At 41.6% G+C, this 23,129-nt stretch overlaps 1 protein-coding gene across 1 annotated transcript in view; it reads right to left on the bottom strand.

Moving 5' to 3' along the window:
- The window catches only part of LOC131819109 (cytochrome P450 3A12-like), a 113,066-nt gene that overhangs the window by 27,689 nt on the left and 62,248 nt on the right, over positions 1 to 23,129 (bottom strand). The window contains exons 2-7 of the mRNA XM_059153858.1: positions 20,758 to 20,952; positions 15,294 to 15,387; positions 11,822 to 11,874; positions 5,874 to 5,973; positions 1,417 to 1,530; positions 1,079 to 1,167 (exon numbers count right to left, since the gene is read on the bottom strand). Of these exons, the coding sequence (XP_059009841.1) occupies positions 1,079 to 1,167; positions 1,417 to 1,530; positions 5,874 to 5,973; positions 11,822 to 11,874; positions 15,294 to 15,387; positions 20,758 to 20,828 (521 nt within the window). The 5' untranslated portion in view covers positions 20,829 to 20,952. The remainder of the gene's footprint in view (positions 1 to 1,078; positions 1,168 to 1,416; positions 1,531 to 5,873; positions 5,974 to 11,821; positions 11,875 to 15,293; positions 15,388 to 20,757; positions 20,953 to 23,129) is intronic.

The following is a 23,129-nucleotide window of genomic DNA, read 5'->3' as shown; positions in this document are numbered from 1 at the left end:
CCCAAAGTTGGACAAATTACAGTAGTGTGTTTTGAATATGGGCAGCAGGAGGTGGTTAAGCACTGTCTGAGCAGGACAAATGGTGGGATAATTAACTCTTCCTCATGGTGTCATGAACCATGAAACTGATCTGGATCTTCTCTCACCACAGTATCTGTGCTCAGAGCTGATTTCTCTTCAGCACATCACAGAACACCAACACCCTGTTCCGTGCTGCCAGGAACACCATCCCTTCTTTTCTACACCTCTGCTAAGTCTCCTGAAAGACCCACTCTGTCTCATCTTCATTGATCTGAGATTGCCCTGAGGATGTACTCATTTCTGGAAAAAAGAAGAACTAAGAATGTTCATCCTTTAAGTATATATGTTAAATCACACCAAAATTGATTTAGGAGATTCCATAGATAAGTGATTATATGCCACTATTTTTCCTAGGACAGACCCTATGTACATCAGTTCATCCTGCATAATTAAAATATACCCCAGATTAGCCAATATATAGATGATGGATAGATAGATAGATGATAGATAGATAGATGATAGATAGATAGATAGATTGATAGATAGATAGATAGATTGATAGATAGATAGATAGATAGATAGTCACACTCCCATCCCATGAACAGGGACTTCTTTCTTTTGAGATTGAAAGAAGGATAGCTGGGGCTGAAGTTGTTCCATGTTCCACATGTTAATGTTCCTGCCCCACCCCAGTGCCCACCAATATGTACCAAGTGCCTTCCCCTCCCACCATACCATACCCTCCTCACTCAAAGATTTGGTACAATCATGTTTCTTTTTCTCAGGCATGTAGTGGTGTCTTCCAGAATAAGCAAGGTGACAGTTAAGCAGATAAATTAATCCCGATTCATGTACACTAAAAGAGACCATTTCTCTCCTGACTTCCCTGCCTTTTTAAGTAAGCTACCTCTTCCTGGCTGGCCCACTGGAGTTGTAACACCACATGCATACTTCAGCTGCTTCACTGGAGTGACTCAACAGTGGCAGTTGGCTCTGTGGCAGCAGCTGGAAAATGTCATGACAGAGCAGGAATCCCAGCAGCTGCACTCCTACTTACTCTTTCAAGTTGATAGGCTTGCCTTTCTCGGCCTCCTTCCTCACGTTCTTCACCAACACATCTCCATATTGGTCAATGATGGAGAACATCTACACACAAAATACAACACCACCTGAAGTTAAATCTGAGAATCAAGTCCTAGAATGATGTGGCTCTCACAAGCATAGAGCAGTGATTTGTAATAACAAATCTTATCATGTCTCTTATAGGACATAAAAAGACCATTTTTATCAAGCCCAAATTCCACAGACTTCCCCTTAGAGATGGACTATGATTGTATTTCCTACCTGCTCCCAGATGTATTCCTTACTTTCCAATTGAACGTCTTCTTTTCTTACCTCCTTGAGCTTTCCGCTAGTGAAAGTAGGGGACAACAATGTTCGCATCCTCTTCCATTCTTCATCCTCAGACAAAGAGATTGCACTTTTCATAAATCCCGCTGGACCAAAAGACTAGAGTCAAAGAAAAACACAATTTGCCCTACATAAGTTTTGGAGGTCTCAAAGGTTGTGGAAAATTTGTTAAACAGGGAGAAATTATTCAACAAATATTTTGTGATTATCAAATTCATTGTAGGCCCAATGTAGGTGATCAACAGATTCTTATCCCAAAGGCCTATCCTTTTGCAAGGCTGGGGACACATCCAGCCACCTGCTGTGCTTTCCAGCCTTTATATTCCACCTTCATTTCAGTGCAAATGTCGTATGAGGGAATTTGGAAGGGAAACGACTCCTCCAGTGGAGTACACAGGATTAACACCTAATACAGTCTCCTAAGCTGAGCAGAGTAGAATTGGATTGGTGGAAGGTAGTCAGTTGCCCTGGCAAACTGTATGTTGCCTCAGACCAGTTCTACCTTTTACATATATCCACAGCATGAGAAACTTGAAAACTGGATGTCTTGAAATGGTGATTTGAAAAAAAAAATTGTAGTTAACAGTAAAAAGATTAGGAATCTCTTTGCTCTTGTGACAAAATGGTACAATAACATGGAAATTTCTTCCCTGTTTTTCCCCAAAAGAACATAAGGGAAAATGAGAGAAATAACTCTATTCTTCATCTAGCAAGCCAACCAATTTGAATATTTCTTCCATTTTCCCAAATATATTTTGTTTTAACATGGATATCTCCATGGCTAAAGTTAACAACTCAGAGAACAACAGTTGTTGGCAAGGATGCTAAGAAAGGGAACCCTCTTCCGTTGTTGGTGGAAATGCAAACTGATGTAGCCAGTTTGGAAACAGTATGGAGATATTTCAAAAAACTTAAAAATAGAGCAACCCTACAACCCAGCTATTGGACTACTAGGCATTTATCAGAAGGATACAAACATAGTGATTTGAATCCCAATGTTTATAGCACTCCAATATTTATAGCAACAATGTCCACAATTGCCAAAATATAGAAAGAGCCCAGGTGTCCATGACAGATGAATGGAAAACAAAGACCTGGTGTGTATATATATAGAGATATGTGTCTGCATATATACACACATACATACATACATATATACATGCACATACACACACAATGGAATATTACTTAGCCATCAAAAGAATGAAATCTTGCCATTTGCAATGACGTGGATAGAACTGGAGGGTATGATACTAAGAGAAATAATTCAGTAAGAGAAAGACAAATGCCATAAGATCTCACTAATATGTGGAATTTAAAAAATATAACAGGGGTGTATTGTGACTCAGGTCATGATCCTAGGGTCATGGGATTGAATCCCACATCGAGCTCCCTGCTCAGTGGGGAGGCTGCTTCTCCCACTCCCTCTGTTTCTCTTCCCTGCTTGTGCTCTCTTACTCTTTCTCTGTCAAAAAAAAAAAAAAAAAGATGAAAATATCAGAAGGGAAGGCAAAATAAAACAAGAGGGAAACAGAGATGGAGGAAAACCATAAGATACTCTTAACTAAAGGGAACTATAGGGAACAAACTAAAAGTTGCTTGTGGGGAGGGCAGTGGGGGATGGGGTGACAGGATGATGGGCATTAAGGAGAGCACTTGATATAATGAGCACAGGATATTGTATGCAACTGATGAATCACTGAATTCTACCCCTGAAACTAATAATATAGTACATGTTACTTAAATTGAATTTAAATTTTAAAAAATTTTAAATATTTATCTATTTTTCAGAGAGAGAGAGAGAGGGAGAGAGAGACAGCACAAGTAAGGGGAACAGCAGGCAGAGGGAAAATCAGGCTCCCCACTGAGCAAGAATCCTGAGGCAGAATTAGATCCCAGGACCCCAGGATCACGACATGAGCTAAAGTCAGATGCTCAACCAACAGAGCCACCCAGACATCCACCCCTCCAAAATTTTTAATTACAATAAAATGAAAATAAAAAATGAAATGGATACCTTCAACACCATTTCACAATAAAAACTCACAAATTAAGAAGAGACAGAAAGTTCCTCAACTTAATAACAAGCATCTAAAAACAAAACCTTACACCTAACATCACATCACCCCAGTGAGGAAAGACTGATGTTATATCCCTAAGATGATGAAACAGGACACTTTAGCCTCTAACACCTCACAAACAACAACAATCAGACAGCTATCCACAAAGCAAAAATAGGCTCAAGGGCTTAGGAGTCCATTTAAGAAGCTTCAACAACACAGTGGAGCAAAACTCCTGAGAATAATTGTACAAGAAAAGTAGGGAGAAGAGCTTTATTTTGCCTGCATCACCCCATGACCCAGGTCAGCACTGCTCAGCACCAAGAGGACCCCCTCTGACCTGAGATAGTTCTCCTTCCTAGGGAACAACAGAAGGGTAAGCGACCATTAGCCCCAGCCCTTCAGGGCATGGCACAAATTACCTGTTTTGGTTTCAAACCTCCCAAAGACTGGCATAGCTGACACAGGTGGTCACAGCTAGGAACAAAGAAGGACAGGACTACCAGTATCAGTCAAGTGGAAGGAGTGACCATGCTTCTCTGTGTCCTGCTCTGCAGAAGTCTCCAGCAGGCTTTGCTGCTGAGGCAAAGAGCCGGCCCAGCACTGTGTACCCTCTAAGATTGTGCTGCTGATAGTCCCAGAGGTTTTCACACTTGTAGACTCAAGGTTCCAGAGTCCTGCTGTGTCCCATCTGCACTCACACGAGTTGCCTCAGTCAGTGTCACCACCAACACTGTGAGCTCCAAATCTACACCTCTATGGCCTCTATGACTGGGCATATGGACAACACCAGCCCAAGCCCCAGCAGTTTCTGGGCCTGAGGCCAGGCCTGACTCCTGTCTCTGGACTGCACTGACACATGAGACCACAGCTAAACCCTGAAGATACACACCTACACACTGCCAGCCTGACCTCTAGTTACAAGCCCCACTGCTGGGCATGCCATACTGGCTAGCCCTGAAGCCATGTGAGTGCACACAGACTGCTCAGGAACTCAAAGCTACCTGTGTGCCCACAGTTGGTACAGCCCCCACCACTGGCCTAGCTCTTTGGGGCATGAGCCTGCTTTCAGCCCTCCAGATGAGTGTGTGCATAGCACCAACTCTGGCCATTATTGTCCTTCTCCAGTCTCCTGTCACTGGATCTGGTGGTGCTGCTGAAGACCCCAACTGCTACCGCAGCCACAAAGAACCCTCCTCTGTTCTTGTTGCCAAGGATCATGCAGTTGCTCAAGGTGTGGCCCCCAAATGCATGAACTAACCATGCCCTCCTGGATTATTTTAAATTATCCAGTCAAAGTGGGGAACAAAAATGAAAAGAATTGGGGGGAAAGCCTACAGGACTTACAGGACACCATCAAATGAAACAACATTCACATTATGGGAGTCCCAGCAGGTGAGGAGAGAAGTGGGCAGAAACCTTACTGAAAGAAACAATGGCTGAAAACTTCTCAAACATAGAGAAATGTATGGAAATCTTGGGTCATGAGGCTTAAAGTCCCCAATAAGATTGAATCTGAAAAGGACTTCTCCAAGAGACATTATAATAAAACTGTCAAAAATGAAACCCCCCCAAAATCTTGAAAGCAGCAAGAGAAAAGGAGTTCATCACATCCAAGGGAACACCATGCGACTACCAGTGGAATCCTCAGTGGAAATCATGAAAGACAGAAGACAGTAGGTGATTTATTTGAAATGCTATTAAAAATACCAACGAAGAATACCTTACCCAGAAAAACAAGGCTTTCAGAAATGAGAGAGAAAAAGACATTTCCAGACCAAAAAAGTGTGGACAGAATTCATTACCACTAAGCCTGCCTTACAAGAAATATTAAGGAGTTCTTCAAGCTGAAAAAAAAAAAAGGGCTGTTACTACTAACATGAAATCACATGAAATTATAAATCTCGCTGGTAAATACAAATGTCTAAGTTCAGAACATAGTGATATTGTACTGGTGATGTAAAAATTACTTATGTCTCTAGTAAAAGCTTAAAACACAAATAATTTTAAAAACTACAACTAACTTCTTATAGATCTTGGATACCAGCCATTTATCTGTAATGTCATTTGCAAATATTTTCTCCCATTCTGTGGGTGCCTCTAACTAACATAACATAATTTTAAAAAATGGAAAAAAAAAAAAACCAGGATGGCAAATATGAGTGCATATAAAACTGTTGAAATCTAAGTTCTGTGATTAGAACCAATGTCAAATTCAGCCTGGACACTGTACTATGGTTATGCAGGATATTACCATAAAGGAAATGGCCTGAAGGTTTCATGACATGGGACCTCCTGTGACAACTTCCTGTGAATCTATTCTTATTTTAAAATAAAAGTTTTATATTTAACTATGCAAATTTAAAATACATCCATGCCTACCCGCCGGTTTGTGAAGACAGAATAACATTCTTTCACTAGTACTGTCTTGATCATGTCCGTATCTGTGATAGCCAGCACAGGCTGTCGCCCATCATAAAACCTGTGTGGGGAAAACAGACCTGATTATACTTAACCTGACAGTTTCTACAGTGCAGTCATGCCTGGAAGTAGACTTCTTTTTTTTCAATATAAAGAGCTCTACTTTTATTTATTTATTTATTTATTTATTTTTCGTTGTCCTTTTTTTTTAAATTTCTTTTCAGCATAACAGAATTCATTGTTTTTGTGCCACACCCAGTGCTCCATGCAATATGTGCCCTCCTTAATACCCACCACCTGGCTCCCCCAACCTCCCACCACCCACCCCTTCAAAACCCTCAGATTGGTTTTCAGAATCCATAGTCTCTCATGGTTCATCTCCCCCTCCAATTTCCCTCAACTCCCATCTCCTCTCCATCTCCCTATGTCCTCCATGTTATTTCTTATGCTCCACAAATAAGTGAAACCATATGATAATTGACTCTCTCTGCTTGACTGATTTCACTCAGCATAATCTCTTCCAGTCCCATCCATGTCCCTACAAAAGTTGGGTATTCATCCTTTCTGATGGAGGCATCATACTCCATAGTGTATATGGACCACATCTTCCTTATCCAGTCGTCTGTTGAAGGGTATCTTGGTTCTTTCCACAGTTTGGCAACCATGGCCATTGCTGCTATAAACATTGGGGTACAGATGGCCCTTCCTTTCACTACATCTGTATCTTTGGGGTAAATACCCAGGAGTGCAATTGCAGGGTCATAGGGAAGCTCTATTTTTAATTTCTTGAGGAATCTCCACACTGTTCTCCAAAGTGGCTGCACCAACTTGCATTCCCACCAACAGTGGAAGAGGGTTCCCCTTTTTCCACATCCTCTCCAACACATGTTGTTTCCTGTCTTGCTAATTTTGGCCATTCTAACTGGTGTAAGGTGGTATCTCAATGTGCTTTTAATTTGAATCTCCCTGATGGCTAGTGATGATGAACCTTTTTTCATGTGTCTGATAGTCATCTGTATATCTTCATTGGAAGCAGACATTTATCCTGATCATACCTAATCCTTTCTCTGAGATCATGATTAGAAAAAAACATTAGAACAATTATTAAGTTTAGGTTTGTACATGGATATTTCCAGGACCATTCTCCATAACTTTTTGTATGTTCATAGCAGCAATGTATACAATAGCCAAACTGTAGAAAGAGCAGAGATGCCCTTTAACAGACTAGTGGATAAAGAACATGTGGTTCATTTGTGACGATGTGGATGGAACTAGAGTGTATTATGCTTAGTGAAATAAGTCAAGCAAAGATAGGCAGCTCTCATATGATCTCCCTGATATGAGGAAGTGGAGATGCAATGTGGGGGGGTTAGGGGTAGTAAAAGAATAAATGGAACAAGATGGGATTGGGAGAGAGACAAACCATAAGAGACTCTTAATCTCACAAAACAAACTGAGGGTTGCTGGGGGAGAGGGGTAGGAAGAAGGTGGTGGGATTATGGACATTGGGGAAGGTATGTGCTAGGATGAGTGCTGTTAAGTGTGTAAAACTGGCGATTCACAGACCTGTACCCCTGGGGCTAATAATACATTGTATGTTAATAAAAAAATAACATGTAGTTCATATATACAATGGAATATTCTCAGCCATCAGAAAGGATGAATACCCAACTTTTGCATCAACATGGATGGGACGGGAGGAGATTATGCTAAGTGAAATAAGTCAAGCAGAGAAAGTCCATTATCATATGGTTTCACTTATTTGTGGAACACAAGGAATAGGATGGAGGACATTAGAAGAAGGAAGGGGAAAATGAAGGGTGGAAATTGGAGGGGGAGACAAACCATGAGAGACTATGGACTCCAGGAAACAAACTAAGGAATTGAGAAGGGAGGGAGTAGGGAAATGGTTGAGCCCGGCAATGGGTATTAAGGAAGGCACGGATTGCATGGAGCACTAGCTGTTATACTCAAACAATGATTCACAGAACACTACATCAGAAACTAATGATGTACTGTATGGTGACTAACATAACAAAAAAAGAGTAAGGTTTACACTTAGTTGAGACTTAGAGAACATCACATTGTATATTTGTCATGTTAAAATAGCTACCAATAAAAATAAAATATTTTGTTTATTTGAAAAAAAATGTTTTAACTTCACCAAAAAAGACATACAAATGGCTGACAGACACAAGAAAAACTGTTCAACATCATTAACAATCATGGACATTCAAATCAAAACCACATTGAGATACCACCTCACACCAGTTAGAATGGCAAAAATTAACAAGGAAAGAAACAATAAATGCTGGAGAGGGTGTAGAGAAAGGGGAACCCTCTTACACTGTTGGTGGGAATGCAGTTGGTGCAGTCACTTTGGAAAACAGTGTGGAGGTTCCCCAAAAAATTAAATATAGAGCTACCTATGACCCAGCAATTGCACTCCTGGGTATTTACCCCAAAGATACAGATGTAGTGAAAAGAAGGGCCATATGCAACCCAACGTTCATAACAACAATGTACACAATAGTCAAATGGTGCAAGGAGCAGAGATGCCCTTCAACAGACAAATGGATAAAGAAGATGTGGTCCATATATCCAATGGAATATTACTCAGCCATCAGATAGGATGAATACCCAGCTTTTGCATCAACATGGATGGGACTGGAGGAGATTATGCTGAGTGAAATAAGTCAAACAGAGAAAGGCAGTTATCATACGGTTTCACTTACTTGTGGAACATAAGGAATAACATGGAGGACATTAGGAGAAGAGAGGGAAAAATGAAGGGAGGAAATTGGAGGGGGAGATGAACCATGAGAGTCTGTGGACTCCGAGAAACAAACAGGATTTTAGAAAGGGGAGGAGATAAATTGGCCTGGTGATGGATATTAAGGGGGGCAAGTATTGCATGGGCACCGGGTGTTATACACAAACAATGAATCATGGAGCACAACATCAACAACTAATGACATATTGTATGGTGACTAACAATAAAAATAAAAATAAATTATTGTAAACATTTTAGAAGTATGTCAAGCATTTAAAATAATTTATCTAATTTAATTTAACAATTTAACAAAAAGGAAATGAGGGTGGTAAATAACTGAAGGTAAGTAAATGATCAAAAAAATGGAGAATCCATCACCCAGTAACTAAACATTCTAATTTTGAAGCTATTTCAAACATGAAAGACATTAGAGAGAATATTAAATGAAAATTGTACATACGCTGACCACATATATGGAAGATGGGTCTGCAAATGAAAAGACTTGGAATGCTCAAGAAGTGATGGTTAAATTAGGAATTATTTCTTTGTCCTATTTACTAAAATATGCTTCCCAGTTACATTCAAAAGGAAGTATTATTTTTAATATGGAGAGAGATCCTTGACAGCATTAAGTCATAAATTTTTCAAACAAAAGAAAAGAGGAAAAATAAATACAGAAAAATATAACTCTTTTTGAATATATTTCCTTTTATTACTTATATTTATTCTTATATGTGAGTCCCAGGTGTGAATTCCTTGGGCTTCATGTGACATCCTTAAGCAGCAGGCCATGCCCACTTCTTTTTTTTTAATATAATTTTTTATTTTTTATAAACATATATTTTTATCCCCAGGGGTACAGGTCTGTTTGCACATGTTTCACACAAAGCTAACTCTTTATATGTGATCCATCCTTGTTTTTAAAAAACATAACATATAACATTTAATGTATTATTTGCTTCAGGTGAATCATCAGTCTTACACAATTCACAACTCTCACCACAGCACATGCCCTCCCCAATGTCCATAACCCAGCCACCCTATCCCTCCCGCCCCCACCCCTCAGCAACCCTGATTGTTTCTTGAGATTAAGAGTCTCTTATACTTTGTCTCCCTCCTTGGTCCCATTTTGTTTCATTTTTTCCCTCCCTTCCCCCCACAACGCCAACCCCACCCTGCCTCTCAAATTCCTCGTACCAGAGAGATCATATGATAATTGTCTTTCTCTGGTTGACTTATTTCACTTAGCATAATACCCTTTAGTTCCATCCATGTCATTGTAAACAGCAAGATTTGGGTGTGTGTGTGTGTGTGTGTGTGTATGTGTGTGTGTCTTAATTTTTTTTTTTACTTCTTTTCAGCGTAACAGTATTCATTGTTTTTACACCACACCCAGTGCTCCTTGCAATCCGTGCCCTCTCTAATACCCACCACCTGATTCCCCCAACTTCCCACCCCCACCCCGCCCCTTCAAAGCCCTCAGATTGTTTTTTCAGAGTCCATAGTCTCTCATAGTTCACCTCCCCTTCCAATTTCCCCCAACTCCCTTCTCCTCTCCATCTCCCCTTGTCCTCCATGCTATTTGTTACACTCCACAAACAAGTGAAACCATATGATAATTGACTCTCTCTGCTTGACTTATTTCACTCAGCATAATCTCTTCCAGTCCCGTCCATGTTGCTACAAAAGCTGGGTATTCTTGATGGCTGCAGAGTATTCCATTGCATATATATATACCACATCTTCTTATCCAGCCTGACTTGATTGTCAGCATGGCCTGTTAATGGGAATCTGTCACCAGCATGAGGTTTACTTTAAGCTTAATTATACCATAAATAAGTAAAATTTATTTTGTTTCCACTATTTATTAGAACAAACTGCATTTGCATTTACTAGAACAAACTGAAAGATTTTCCGCAAGTCCCCTATTCTTTCTTTGACATCATAGAGGATTTTCAAATGGTTTCGTGATCACATCTAAAAATGGATGAGACCACTACACTAACCACTACACCATCTCCAAAAAGTATTCTAAAACTCAGAAGGTTGTAGTGGGGGTTGGGTATATTTAGTGTTAAAGCATTGATAGCAGTTACTGAGGTGGCACTCAGGTCTTCTCTCCCAGCAGCCTGATCATATTTCTTGGATGATTCCCCTTGTCCCATCATGTTTCTTCAGAAACATGTGGGTGGACAAGGGACAGTGCTTTTGGGTAACCTTTTTTTTTATGAGATGTCTTTCACCATAGCTTTTTTTTTTAATCCAATTAGCCAACATATAGTACATCATTAGTTTTTGGTATAACGTTCAATGATACATTAGTTGCATATAACACCCAGTGCTCATCACATCGTTTGCCCTCCTTAATGCCCATCATCCAGTTACCCCATCCCCCCAACCACCTCCCTTTCCACAGCCTTCAGATTGTTTCCCGGAGTCAACAGTCTCATGGTTTGGTTCGCTCTCTGATTTCTTCCCATCAGTTTTTCCTTCCCTCACTCATGGATGATATGTGCTAACGCTTTATATTTATGGTCTCACCCAGTCCTAACATTGCTTCCACTACTAATTAAATTCAGATTCTTGGGACAGACCCCATATCCTCCAGATTCAGCATTCTGGGGGATGGAAACAAAGAATCTGCCTTTTTAACAAGCTCTCCCAGGTGGTTCTTATCTACAGTCAACCATAAGAACCATGTACTTTTGGCAGAACTAAGGTCCATGATAGAAGACTGGCTCCATCCAGAGCTGACCAGGACTGAATGTGAGAACGGGCAGTGGAGCTGAACCACTGGTTATCCAGAAATCTGGGTTCTTTCTATGCCACCATATTGCTTATGTGCTAAAGCAACTCATCAGAGTCCTCTGGTTTCTGAGGACATGAACACAGAAGATAAGGAGGTACAGAGGGGTACAACACTGGCTGTGAGTGGCCCAGCACCCCCATATACCTCTCCAGGTCCAATTCATACTTAGACCTGCACACCTGGTGACACATGGGATCCCAGGAATCAGAGGTTCCAGAAGCTTTACTACAGCAGGCTTTATCCCAAAGGGCTCTCAATAGAGACTGTTCACAACATGAGGGCTTCATCATAATAAGCCTATCCAATGAAATTTTCCAGAATACTCACCCCCACATTCTTCCATACTTTCTAAAACATGTCTCGTCAAAAACAGAAAAACCCTGCAAGAAGAAACAAAACATATTACTAATCTAAATGTACTGAGTCCTACCTCCAACATGGACAAAAATGACCCAGACCACATGAAATGCAGCTTACTACCTCTCTCTGGCAGTGAGAGGGAAGCTCTTATTCACAGATGTCTTACTGGAAAGGAGAGAAAACAAGAGGATATTGAAATGGAGAAATTCAAGTCCCTCTTGAATCCCCTCCAAGTATGGCAGATACTGAACAATTCACCCTGTCTGTCAAGGCTACAGAACCTCTGTATTTCTGGCATGTTTGGCTTGTGCATGTGTTGTCGCTAAATCTCAGAACCCTCTGAATTATTACCTCAGAGCCACATGGGAAAAACAAGAGCTGAGGGAAAGTGGGTGTGGCCTGCACACAATGAACCCCCAGTCAGCAACCTGTTCATTGATCTCAAAAGCCCAACTAAAATTCCAATGGATTTAGGAAATTAAGACACCAGTGACCTCTTTTCATCTAGCAAATTTACATAACTCTAAACATGTTTGTTGAGTGAGAAAGTGAGAGATGAGTGCACGAATGATAAGGCAGCCTCACTCATCCAGCTCCACACAGAAAGAGGGGACCAGGCCACCACTCCACAAGGGGGAGAACAAATTAGTACACTTGATAGGAGTTTTCAGTTTTGTCACTTAAGAAAAAACAATAAAACTTCCTGTCCCTAAGTTTCAGCTGTGATTTTGATGTTCTAATCATGCAAAACAGGGTCCCAGAAATGTGGATCTTGCGGTGCTGGTACTAAGGAGTTGATCTGAGAAAGGTGGGAAGGAATTACTGCTTTTTCAGGGAGGAAAAAGTCCAGGAAGGTATTAGATGATATTGGGCACTGAGGGTCTCAGTGGGAGAAGTGGGATCTGAGAAACAAGCCGCAGGTCTGGGGGAAAGGATCTCCACAGCAGAAAGCAGCCTGCACATGAGACTTAGTCAGCTCACCCTCTGATATGAGCTCCTAACCTTCAGGGGCAGGGTTTCACTTGAGGCGTAGGAGCTATATGACCCACAATGGCTCCATCAATATCAGTCTGTGTTTCTGCTAGTACATCCCATTAAGTACATTAATTTCTTAATAATTTTGTCAAAGCATCTCTTTTCTAGTGATTTTGTATGCATGGTTCTACTTTGTGTGAAAAACAGCACATGCATACACACACCTCTTCAAATGTTGGACCCTCAATTCTATGGTCAATTAATCTTCGACAAAACAGCTAAAAATATACAGTGGAGAAAAGACAGTCTCTTCAATAAATGGTGCTGGGAAAACTGGGCAGCTATATGTAGAAGAATGAAATTCAAACATTCTCTTACACCATACACAAAGATAAACTCAAAATGGATAAAAGGCCTCAACATGAGACAGGAATCCATCAGAATCCTAGAGGAGAACATAGGCAGTAATCTCTTCGATATCAGCCACAGAAACTTCTTTCAAGATATGTCTCCAAAGGCAAAGGAAACAAAAGCGAAGATGAACTTTTGGGACTTCATCAAAATCAAAAGCTTCTGCACAGCAAAGGAAACGGTCAAGAAAACAAAGAGGCAACCCAAGGAATGGGAGAAGATATTTGCAAATGACAGTACAGACAAAAGGTTGATATCCAGGATCTATAATGAACTCCTCAAACTCAACACACACAAAACAGGCGATCATATAAAAAAAATGGGCAGAAGATATGAACAGACACTTCTCCAATGAAGACATACAAATGGCTATCAGACACATGAAAAAATGTTCATCATCACTAGCCCTCAGGGAGATTCAAATTAAAACTACATTGAGATATCACCTTACCCAAAATTAGCAAGACAGGAAACAACATGTGTTGGAGGGGATTGGAGAAAGGGGAATCCTCTTCCACTGTTGGTGGAAATGCAAGTTGGTGCAGCCACTTTGGAGAACAGTGTGGACATTCCTCAAGAAATTAAAAACAGAACTTCCCTAGGACCCTGCCATTGCACTCCTGGGTATTTACCCCAAAGATACAGATGTAGTGAAAAGAAGGGCCATCTGTACCCCAATGTTTATAGCAGCAATGGCCACGGTGGCCCAACTGTGGAAAGAACCAAGATGCCCTTCAACAGACGAATGGATAAGGAAGATGTGGTCCATATACACTAGAAGTATTATGCCTCCATCAGAAAGGATGAATACCCAACTTTTGTAGGGACATGGACGGGACTGGAAGAGATTATGCTGAGTGAAATAAGTCAAGCAGAGAGAGTCAATTATCATATGGTTTCACTTATTTGTGGAGCATAACAAAAAGCATGGAGGACATGGGGAGTTAGAGCGGAGAAGGGAGTTGGAGGAAATTGGAAGGGGAGGTGAATCATGAGAGACTATGGACTCTGAAAAACAATCTGAGGGGATTGAAGTAGTGGGGGGGTGGGAGGTTGGGGTACTAGGTGGTGGGTGTTATAGAGGGCATGGATTGCATGGTGCACTGGGTGTGGTGCAAAAATAATGAATACTGTTATACTGAAAATCAATAAATTTAATTAAAAAAAAAAGAAAAAAATGTTAAAACACGAAGTCAATAGACAAGCACCATCTCCCCTCAGCAAAACTTCCTCTCTGCTCAACTCACCCAAAAGGTACCAACAAAGAAGGTAGAGAAGTAAAGCAGAAAGCTCTGGGTCAACTGCTCAAATCCCCAGAGATGTCACCATTAGCAATGGGTGAGTTAGAGTTTAGAAATAACTGCAGGGGTTGGCAATTCTTTTTTTTTTTTTAATTTTTTATTTTTTATAAACATGTATTTTTATTTCCAGGGGTACAGGTGCTTAGTGAATAAGTCAAGCAGAGAAAGACAACTATCATATGATCTCCCTGATATGAGGAAGTGGTGATGCAACATGGGGGCTTAAGTGGGTAGGAGAAGAATCAGGGGTTGGCAATTCTTGAGATGGTTCAAGTGTGTGCACATCCCCAAAGGTGAATTTGGGCTGCCCAATAAAACGAAGTTCCAGAGCTATTCAGCAAGACAAAATGTTGCCCAGAGCTTGTATGATGAACAGAAAAGTCTGACTCTAGCATACACAGCTTAATGGACCACTAGCATGGACCCTCTTGATACTTTTCTCTTCATACCAAGTATGGTGGTGCCTTCCAGGGAATCTGCACCTGCCAGAAATAAAAGCTTCTTCTCAATGCTCACAAGCTAGAACAGTAAGTCCTTGGATGAAGCAGCCAGAGAGCTGGACTACCCACTGAGGCAAACTCTGAGGCTCCAAACAGCAGAGAATAGGGCCATATGCTAGGTGGTGCCTGTGACACCACTTCTGGGAAGTCTGAAACCTATGTACTTCTCCTAAGGAGGAGAGTATTCACTATGGAGTTAAGCTAGGATTAGCAAATATAAGATGCAAAAGAGGGAGCTCAAACAACACTCACCTTACGGTAGGCAAGAGCAGTTCCCACAAAAGGCAGAGGTTTTGGCCCAGGAATTCCCAGCTTCTTAAAAAGTCCATGTGTGGAGGTCCCATATCTATGAAGTGAAAGAGAAAGCCAGGTCACAGGAATGGTGGAATAAGTGCTGAGGCTGGCCAGTCACTAACACAGAGCTGGGCAGGCAAGGGAGGGAGGTAACATATAGGCAAGAATAAGAGCAATTCCAAGGGCAATAAATATATTGATTCATCATCTCCTTTCCCACCTCCACTGTAAGCCCTACAAAACATAATGATGATTGGGTAAGAGCAGCTGAAATCTTCACAGTCCCAATCCTAAAGTGAAGACTTGATAAGTGTTTCCACACTTGAGTGCTCCTTCAAGGCTCGTGCTGATTTCTTCCAGAAAATTCACTCATGCCTATTTAGTAAATGACTCTTCCATAACTTTCTCTATGGAGAAGAAAAATTTCTTTCTGTTCCGATAATGAGATTTTGTTTAATTATATCCACTCAATAATAGAGGGTCTGTGAGAACCTACCATGAAAGTATGTTGCAGTTTGCTCAGAAACTTTTGTGTTTTCCCTTCCTTGCAGGACCTATCACCATGTGAGATCTGGTCCTTCTTAAATCTATCTTCATTGAGACACCTTGAACAAGTTTTCTCATTTCTATACAATGTTTCCAAGGCTCCACTGGGCTCATTGAAAAGTGAGATGCTTTCAGCTCCACCCAAGTCTCTGTTGTCAGGCACTCTGGTTCTCTTGAGCTGCAGAGAAGAGGACTGACCTATAGGTGCCCTAATAATACCATATAAAAGAATCAGCAAGGAAATAATATGTTTCCAAACCATTCTTCCCCTTATAGCATCTGGTCCTTCAACCAGTGTATCAACAGATATACTATTTTTTTTTCAAGATGGTCACTCGCAAAGCAGTTCATTTACTGACTCTGTGCATCAGCTGTTTCAGAAACTCACTATGGATTGTACACCCTACAGCAGGCTTGTCTACAATCATCTTTCATGGGTCATGTGTGGAATCCCACAATTAGTGTTCTGGATCCTTGCAAGACTTACACTTACGTATTGCTGAGAGATGGCAGAGTGGAGGAAGAAGACAGGTTGAGGGAAGAAGCTGCCAGAAACCATTTTAATCATAACTTTCTAGGCCTACAAAGCTAAACTCATAGAGGCAAATTTGGAAAGTGTGCTACAAAATAATGTTAGGAAGAAATGGCTCAACAAGCCCTGTAGGTGTTTAAGCTGACTGATAAGGGACCTTCCAAAGTCCAGATACCTCTAGTCAACAGCACAATCGTGTTATACAACATAAAATGAGTAATAATACCATATTCCAAGATTAGAATTAAGACCTTTCCTCCTCTTCTCTGGAGGCTAGCCTTAAAGGCACTACAGGTTCCAGATACTCTGTACAAATCCAGCAAATCTTATATAATCAAATAATTCCCCAAAATTGCATGAGAGGAGCTGGGTTTGAGGAACCAGCAGAGACACCTCAGCCAGGAACAGATGGGTGTTTGGATCCTTCCTCCAGAACAATTGGATGCAGGAAGACCAACTGCCAGAACCTGGAGTGGTCTCATCCCACCTTCATTCCTTCCTTGCATCACCACCACCAATTATCAATTCCTGCTTCTGAACATTTGACATGCTCCATGAACTCCCAAGTGAGGCCAAGCAAGTGAGTGATGTGACCCAAGGAATGATGTGGTCTAGTGTCTAAACTCACATGGCTCCATACGAAGGAGCAGAGGGTGGGCTGGGTAAATTTTTCTGATGGTTTCCAGTCTCCCTCTTCTTGGTAAAGTCATGTTGCTTTTGGTACAAATGAGGGAGTTAAAATAAAGCCACTCATGTTTCTTGCCTTTACATTACACTGACATGTGGAAGGTATTGTCTATAGGCAGTAACACCTGGCATACCAGTGTCTTCTAAGTCTATATGATTGTTTGCCTGGTGGTGACAGTATCCAGGGACAGATCCACTTCCAGTAAGACCTCACATAGTGTGATATATACATATAGTGGTCCTCTCTCTTGGCCTCTAGCAGATGAGATGCTAATCCTGTGATCCCGCGACAATCTTCTGTAGGACAGGATCAAGGAGTATCTCTCAGAGGTCTGCTCTGAAAGAGGAATATTCTCCTACTCCATCCCAGAGTCCTACCTGGATGCTTCTCACATCAGTACTGGCTCACAGTCTCACTACTCACCTGTTCAGAGAGGTTTAAATAATATGCTGGGTCAATGTATTTAAAAAATATACAATCTAGGCCATAGAAGTACTTATGGGTACACCAAATTCATAATGCCAACATTACTCTAGAAGGCTGAGGTTAGATATGTACCTTTATAGTCACAAAAGCTGAACCAACAACCCTGTTGTATTGTTCAGAAAGAACATGCTGTAAATAGTCTTCTCTCAGTAGAAAACCTATTATTAAATAGAATGAAATTCAACTATATCAATTAATCTTTTGTATGTCTGGATTCTATATCATTGATCTCTGTGCTAATCTTAATTATTTCCCTCTTTGAGCATGGGTCAGGCTGAATTTGTTGTTGATTCACCAGTTATTTAATATGTAAAGATAGTTTTTGTATTTGGGATTTTTCTGGGGTTTTTTGAGTGAGGATTGAGTATCTATATATTCCCCCCTTAGGACTGCCTTTGCTGTATCCCATAGGTTTTGTCCTGGAGTGTTTTCATTCCCATTGGTTTTCATGAATTGTTTAAGTTCTTCTTTGATTTCCTGGATGACCCAAACATTCTTGAGCAGGACGGTCTTTAGCTTCCCAGTGTTTTAATTTCTTCTAAACTTGTTCTTGTGATGCAGTTCCAGTTTCAAAGTACTGTGGTCTGAAAATATGCAGGGGAAAATCTCAGTCTTTTGGTATTAGTTGAGACCTGATTTGTGACCCAGTATATGGTCTATTCTGGAGAAAGTTCCATGTGCACTCGAGAAGAGTAAGTATTCTGTTGTTTCAGAGTGGAATGCTCTGTATATATCTGTGAGGTCCATCTGGTCCCGTGTGTCATTCAAAGCTCTTGTTTCTTTGTTGATTTTCTGCTTAGATGATCTGTCTCTTGCTGAGATGGAGTATTGAGATCTCCTACTATTAACATATTATTGTCAATATATCTCTTTACCTTGGTTAACAATTGGCTTATGTAGTTGGCTGCTCCCAAGTTGCAGGCACAGATATTTACAGCTGTTAGATCTCCTGGTTGTATAGACCCCTTAAGAATAATATAGTGTCGGGCACCTGGTGGCTCAGTGGGTTAAGCTGCTGCCTTCGGCTCAGGTCATGATCTCAGGGTCCTAGGATCGAGTCCCACATCGGGCTCTCTGCTCAGCAGGGAGCCTGCTTCCTCCTCTCTCTCTCTCTCTCTGCCTGCCTCTCTGCCTACTTGTGATCTGTCTCTGTCAAATAAATAAATAAAATCTCTTTTAAAAAAAAAGAATAATATAATGTCCTTCTGTATCTCTAACCACAGTCTTTAGCTTAAAATATAATTTGTCTGATATGAGAATTGCTACCCCAGTTTTCTTTTGAGGTCTGTTGGAATGAAAGATGGTTCTTCATCCCTTCACCTTCAGTCTGGAAGTATCTATAGGTTCTTTAGAATCTTTTGTAGAGTCTTTCTTTTGTAGAGACTTTTTTAGCGTCTTTCGTAGACAGCATATGGATGGGTCCTGTCTTATTATCCAATCTGCAACCCTGTGCCATTTTATGGGAGCATTAGTCCATTCATGTTGAATGATTATTGAAAGACATGATTTTATTGTCATCATGTTGCCTGTGAAGTTCTTATTTCTATAGATTGTCTCCATAAATTTCTCTTTTTATATCACTCTTGGGGTCTTTCTCCTTTTGTAGAACTCCTCTGAATATTTCTTGCAGGGATGGCTCAGTGGCCACATATTCTTTCAGTTTTTGCTGTTCTTGGAAACTCTTTAGCTTTCCATCATTCGAAATAACAGCCTAGCCAGAAAAAGTATTCTTGGCTCCATGTTCTTCTCATTTAGTATGCTGAATGTGTCTTGTCATCCATTTCTGGCTTGCCAGGTCTCTGTGGACAAGTCTCACATTATTCTGATGTTCCTCGCTCTGTATGAAAGGAATCTCTTCCTCCTTGATCTTGGGGGTTCCTCTCTTCCTCCAGGACACGAATGCTTGTTTCATTCCCCAGAACAGGGAAATTCTCAGCTATGATTTGCTCAAATATATCTTGTAGTCTTCTCTCTCTCCCTCCACCCCCCCCCCCACCAAATGTTATCACACAGAATATGTGTTGCCACAATACCTGGCATTCCTAACCTTTCTCTCACGAAATGAAAATGAGGTTTCCATATTATATGTTCATATCCTCATGATTTCCTACACTTAAAGAATGTGAAATTGAGATGGAGGTCAAATGTGACATCAATGGTCTGTCTCTACCCCCACTGTGAAACTATGCCCTTTTGCAACCTGTTCCATGATGCTGGAAAACCCACAACTGAAAGGAAGTCCTCTGATAGATGGTTTGATTCTTCCTACTGTACTATACCATAAAGGTAAAAACAATTTAAAATCCATTAGGTTTTAAAGGTAAAAACAATTTAAAATTGGCTTTCAGGGCTCGGTCATTGTGTCCACTGACAGATTTCATATCATGAGTAAAGAAATCTCCATACCGATGCAAACCCTCCCAGAGACTGGAAAGAAAAGGTGAGATGAATAAAATGTTAAGAAATCTGCCATGTCTTCTCAACTCTAAAGATGCTCATTTAGGGATATAGTATGTATATATTATATATTACGTATATTATGGGGGGAGGAGAAGGGCAGGAAAGAAGGAAGAGCCCAGTTGTGAGAGGAAGGTGAGGCATTTTCAGCCGCCCTGTAAGTCTGGTTGCAACAGGTGCCTTGTGTACATCGTGCTTGGCAGTGGAGGGAGGGGAGCAGGAATCACCTAAATGACACAGGCCCCGTCCTTCTACATGCTCTCCATAGTGAACAGAGAGGAGAAGGTGAAAATAATGAGACAAAGACTCCAGCCACTCCCTCAGCCTCCAGAATCCCCACAGTTTGGGAAGGGCTTGAGGACCCCAGAGCACCAGACCTGGTGATTTTACTCTGCCTCTGCCGAATTATGATTGATTAGTCTAGGTCCCAGCTGCTAGTCAATCAGAAGCTCATCCCTAGATGCAAATAATGTCACTCTGACTCCTGGCTATAGCAATTGGAGTTGGGGTGAGGGGGCCACTCCTCCTTCAGATATGGTGAGGTCAATAATAACCCCTTACCTGTTCCTAACATGTTTGAGGTGCCCAACACTTAAGCAACTTCCCCTTTGTTAAGTCTTTTGATCCTCAAAGCAGAAAAGGAAAATGGGGTAGATGCGATTAGCAGCCCAGGTCCAGGTTTCCAGAGGCAGTGAGCCTGGATAGTTACTCACAGATAGAGGAGGACCAGGCTGGTAGCCAGGAGAAGCCAGGTTTCCATGGAAAAGCTTGGAATCAGGTCCATGGCCACTTTTCCTCTGTGAATTCTCTCTGCTTCCGTTCAGCAGTGTGTGTTAGTCCTTGCTGGCTTGTGGGTGCGGAGCTTCCCCTCTCACCAGCGGTGATTCAGTGAGGCTGGAATGTATATACTGAAAAGGGGGCGGGGCTGGAGCAACAGCCAGTAGCGTGGCCACCCGAGCTCCACCCACAGGTTCTCCCCAGCCATGAGTGCTGACAAAGCATCCTGGACACTCCAAGTCTGACCTTCTGAGAGTTCATACCTTGTGAGAAATCAATAAACAACTCAGTGTTATCAGTTATCTCAAAGGTTACAGAAACTCATTAAAGTCACTGTCCTTGGGGGCGCCTGAGTAGCTCAGTGGGTTAAGGCCTCTGCCTTTGGCCCAGGTCATGATCCCAGGGTCCTGGAATCGAGCCCCGCATGGGGCTCTCTGTTCAGCAGGGAGCCTGCTTCCTCCTCTCTCTGACTGCCTCTCTGCCTGCTTGTGATCTCTGTCTGTCAAACAAATAAATTTTTAAAAAAGTCACTGTCCTTAGATTTCTAACCTGTCCTTGTCAGCATGGCTCCTTGAACCTCTAAATACTTGAAACCCTTCAAACAAGAATGGATAGATCTACACCTCTTTACTGATGTAGTACTCTGTGCCTAGAAATGCCCCTTACACCCTCCACAAGGATCCTCCTCATCCTTTAAACCTATCTCCATAGAATCCCCTCTGTTAGAGTCTTTCCTCCTCAGCATCTTTGAACAGATATAACCACTTCAACCTCTGGGAAATTTCTGTCCCCCAGTCCCACTTCTATTATTACCTTTTCTACCTTCCAGGCCCTGGACATCTATTAGCCTTACAGAGAGCTCCTCAAGGGCACAGTCTGTGTACTCATCAACATTATGAACCTACTTCCCCTCGAAGCACTATAAGCTCAAGGGACAACCAGAAAGGTTGGTGGAGTTGAGTTGGTAGAGGTGAAATTATTGGGCTCCCTGTGTCCTTGCCTGTGGGTCTTTGGTGACCAGGCGACATTCCTAATGGGAAAGATCTGAGAACATAGTCTGGAAATTATACCAGCTCATTATCATAAGTGTGACCCATGTTCTTTGTCTACAAGGCCTGAGAAACTGTGGATTATGTGGTATACCTATGGAATCCAGGGGACAATGGAGCCCTACAAATAGATAGTTAATGGCTCTTAGTGACTTGGCTGGATAAACATCTGCCTTTGGCTCAGGTTGTGGTCCTGGGGTCCTGGAATTTAACCCCACATCAGGTTCCCTGCTTGACAGGGAGTCTGCTTCTCTCTCTCCCTCTGTCTGCTGCTCTATCTACCCATTCTAGTGCTCTCTCTCTCTCTCAAGTAAATAAGATCTTTTAAAAAAATTAAGAAATAACTGAGAGAAATTTTGAATAGCAACAAAGGACAGATATAGAAAGCTGGAAGATGATCCCCAGATATAGTAAGAGAGAGAGTCCCAGGAATTCTGAAATATTTCTGCCCCCTTTTGGTACCTTCACTGGGCACCATTCCATGAGGTCATGCTATTATCCCTGTTTACAGATACAGAAACTGAGACTTACTGACTGCATTGGGTTTCCAACAGCCACTGATAACAAGAACATAGTGTAAATAATTAAACTCGAAGAGAAACTGAAATGTCTGTACTCTGAAATATCAGTATTCAGTGCTTTCCTTTCCCCAATAAGGGTCACTCCAGGAAATAGCGTGACCTAGGCTGCACCTAGGTCCCTAACCTCGTGGTGACCCACAGGCAGCTTCCCTGGGGGTCTTTCAGAACAGTTCTTACTCCATCTCATCTTAGCAGGGAAGACACAAGCTATTCAGGATTGCAGTAAGGGTATTCTTGGGTGGGATCTCCCTCCCTATCCTCCCCAGCAGAGAGGTACACAGAACACACAAACTAGGGAGATTCCTGTCATCTGATAATCTAGACATGTTACTTCTCTCATCTAAACACAAAGCCTTTCTATTTTTTTAAGACTTTATTTATTTGAGAGATAGAGAATGAGAGAGAGAGTATGAGAGGAGAGAGGTCAGCAGAAGAAGCAGACTCCCTGCTGAGCATGGAGCCCCATGTGGGGCTCAATCGCAGGACTCCAAGATCACGATCTGAGCTGAAGGCAGTCACTTAACCATCTGAGCCACTCAGGCGACCAACACCAAGCCTTTCTTATTTTACTTGAAAATCAGGCAACTGTGGAAACTAATGTGGTTTCATCCTTCTCCAAAATTCATACTCAGTTATGATGATTGCATAACTAAGTCTAATCTGAGCATCCATCTGCCT

This window comes from Mustela lutreola, chromosome 17 (assembly GCF_030435805.1).
Source record: "Mustela lutreola isolate mMusLut2 chromosome 17, mMusLut2.pri, whole genome shotgun sequence".
Taxonomy (NCBI): domain Eukaryota; kingdom Metazoa; phylum Chordata; class Mammalia; order Carnivora; family Mustelidae; genus Mustela; species Mustela lutreola.
This window is presented reverse-complemented; position numbering and strand designations above follow the sequence as displayed.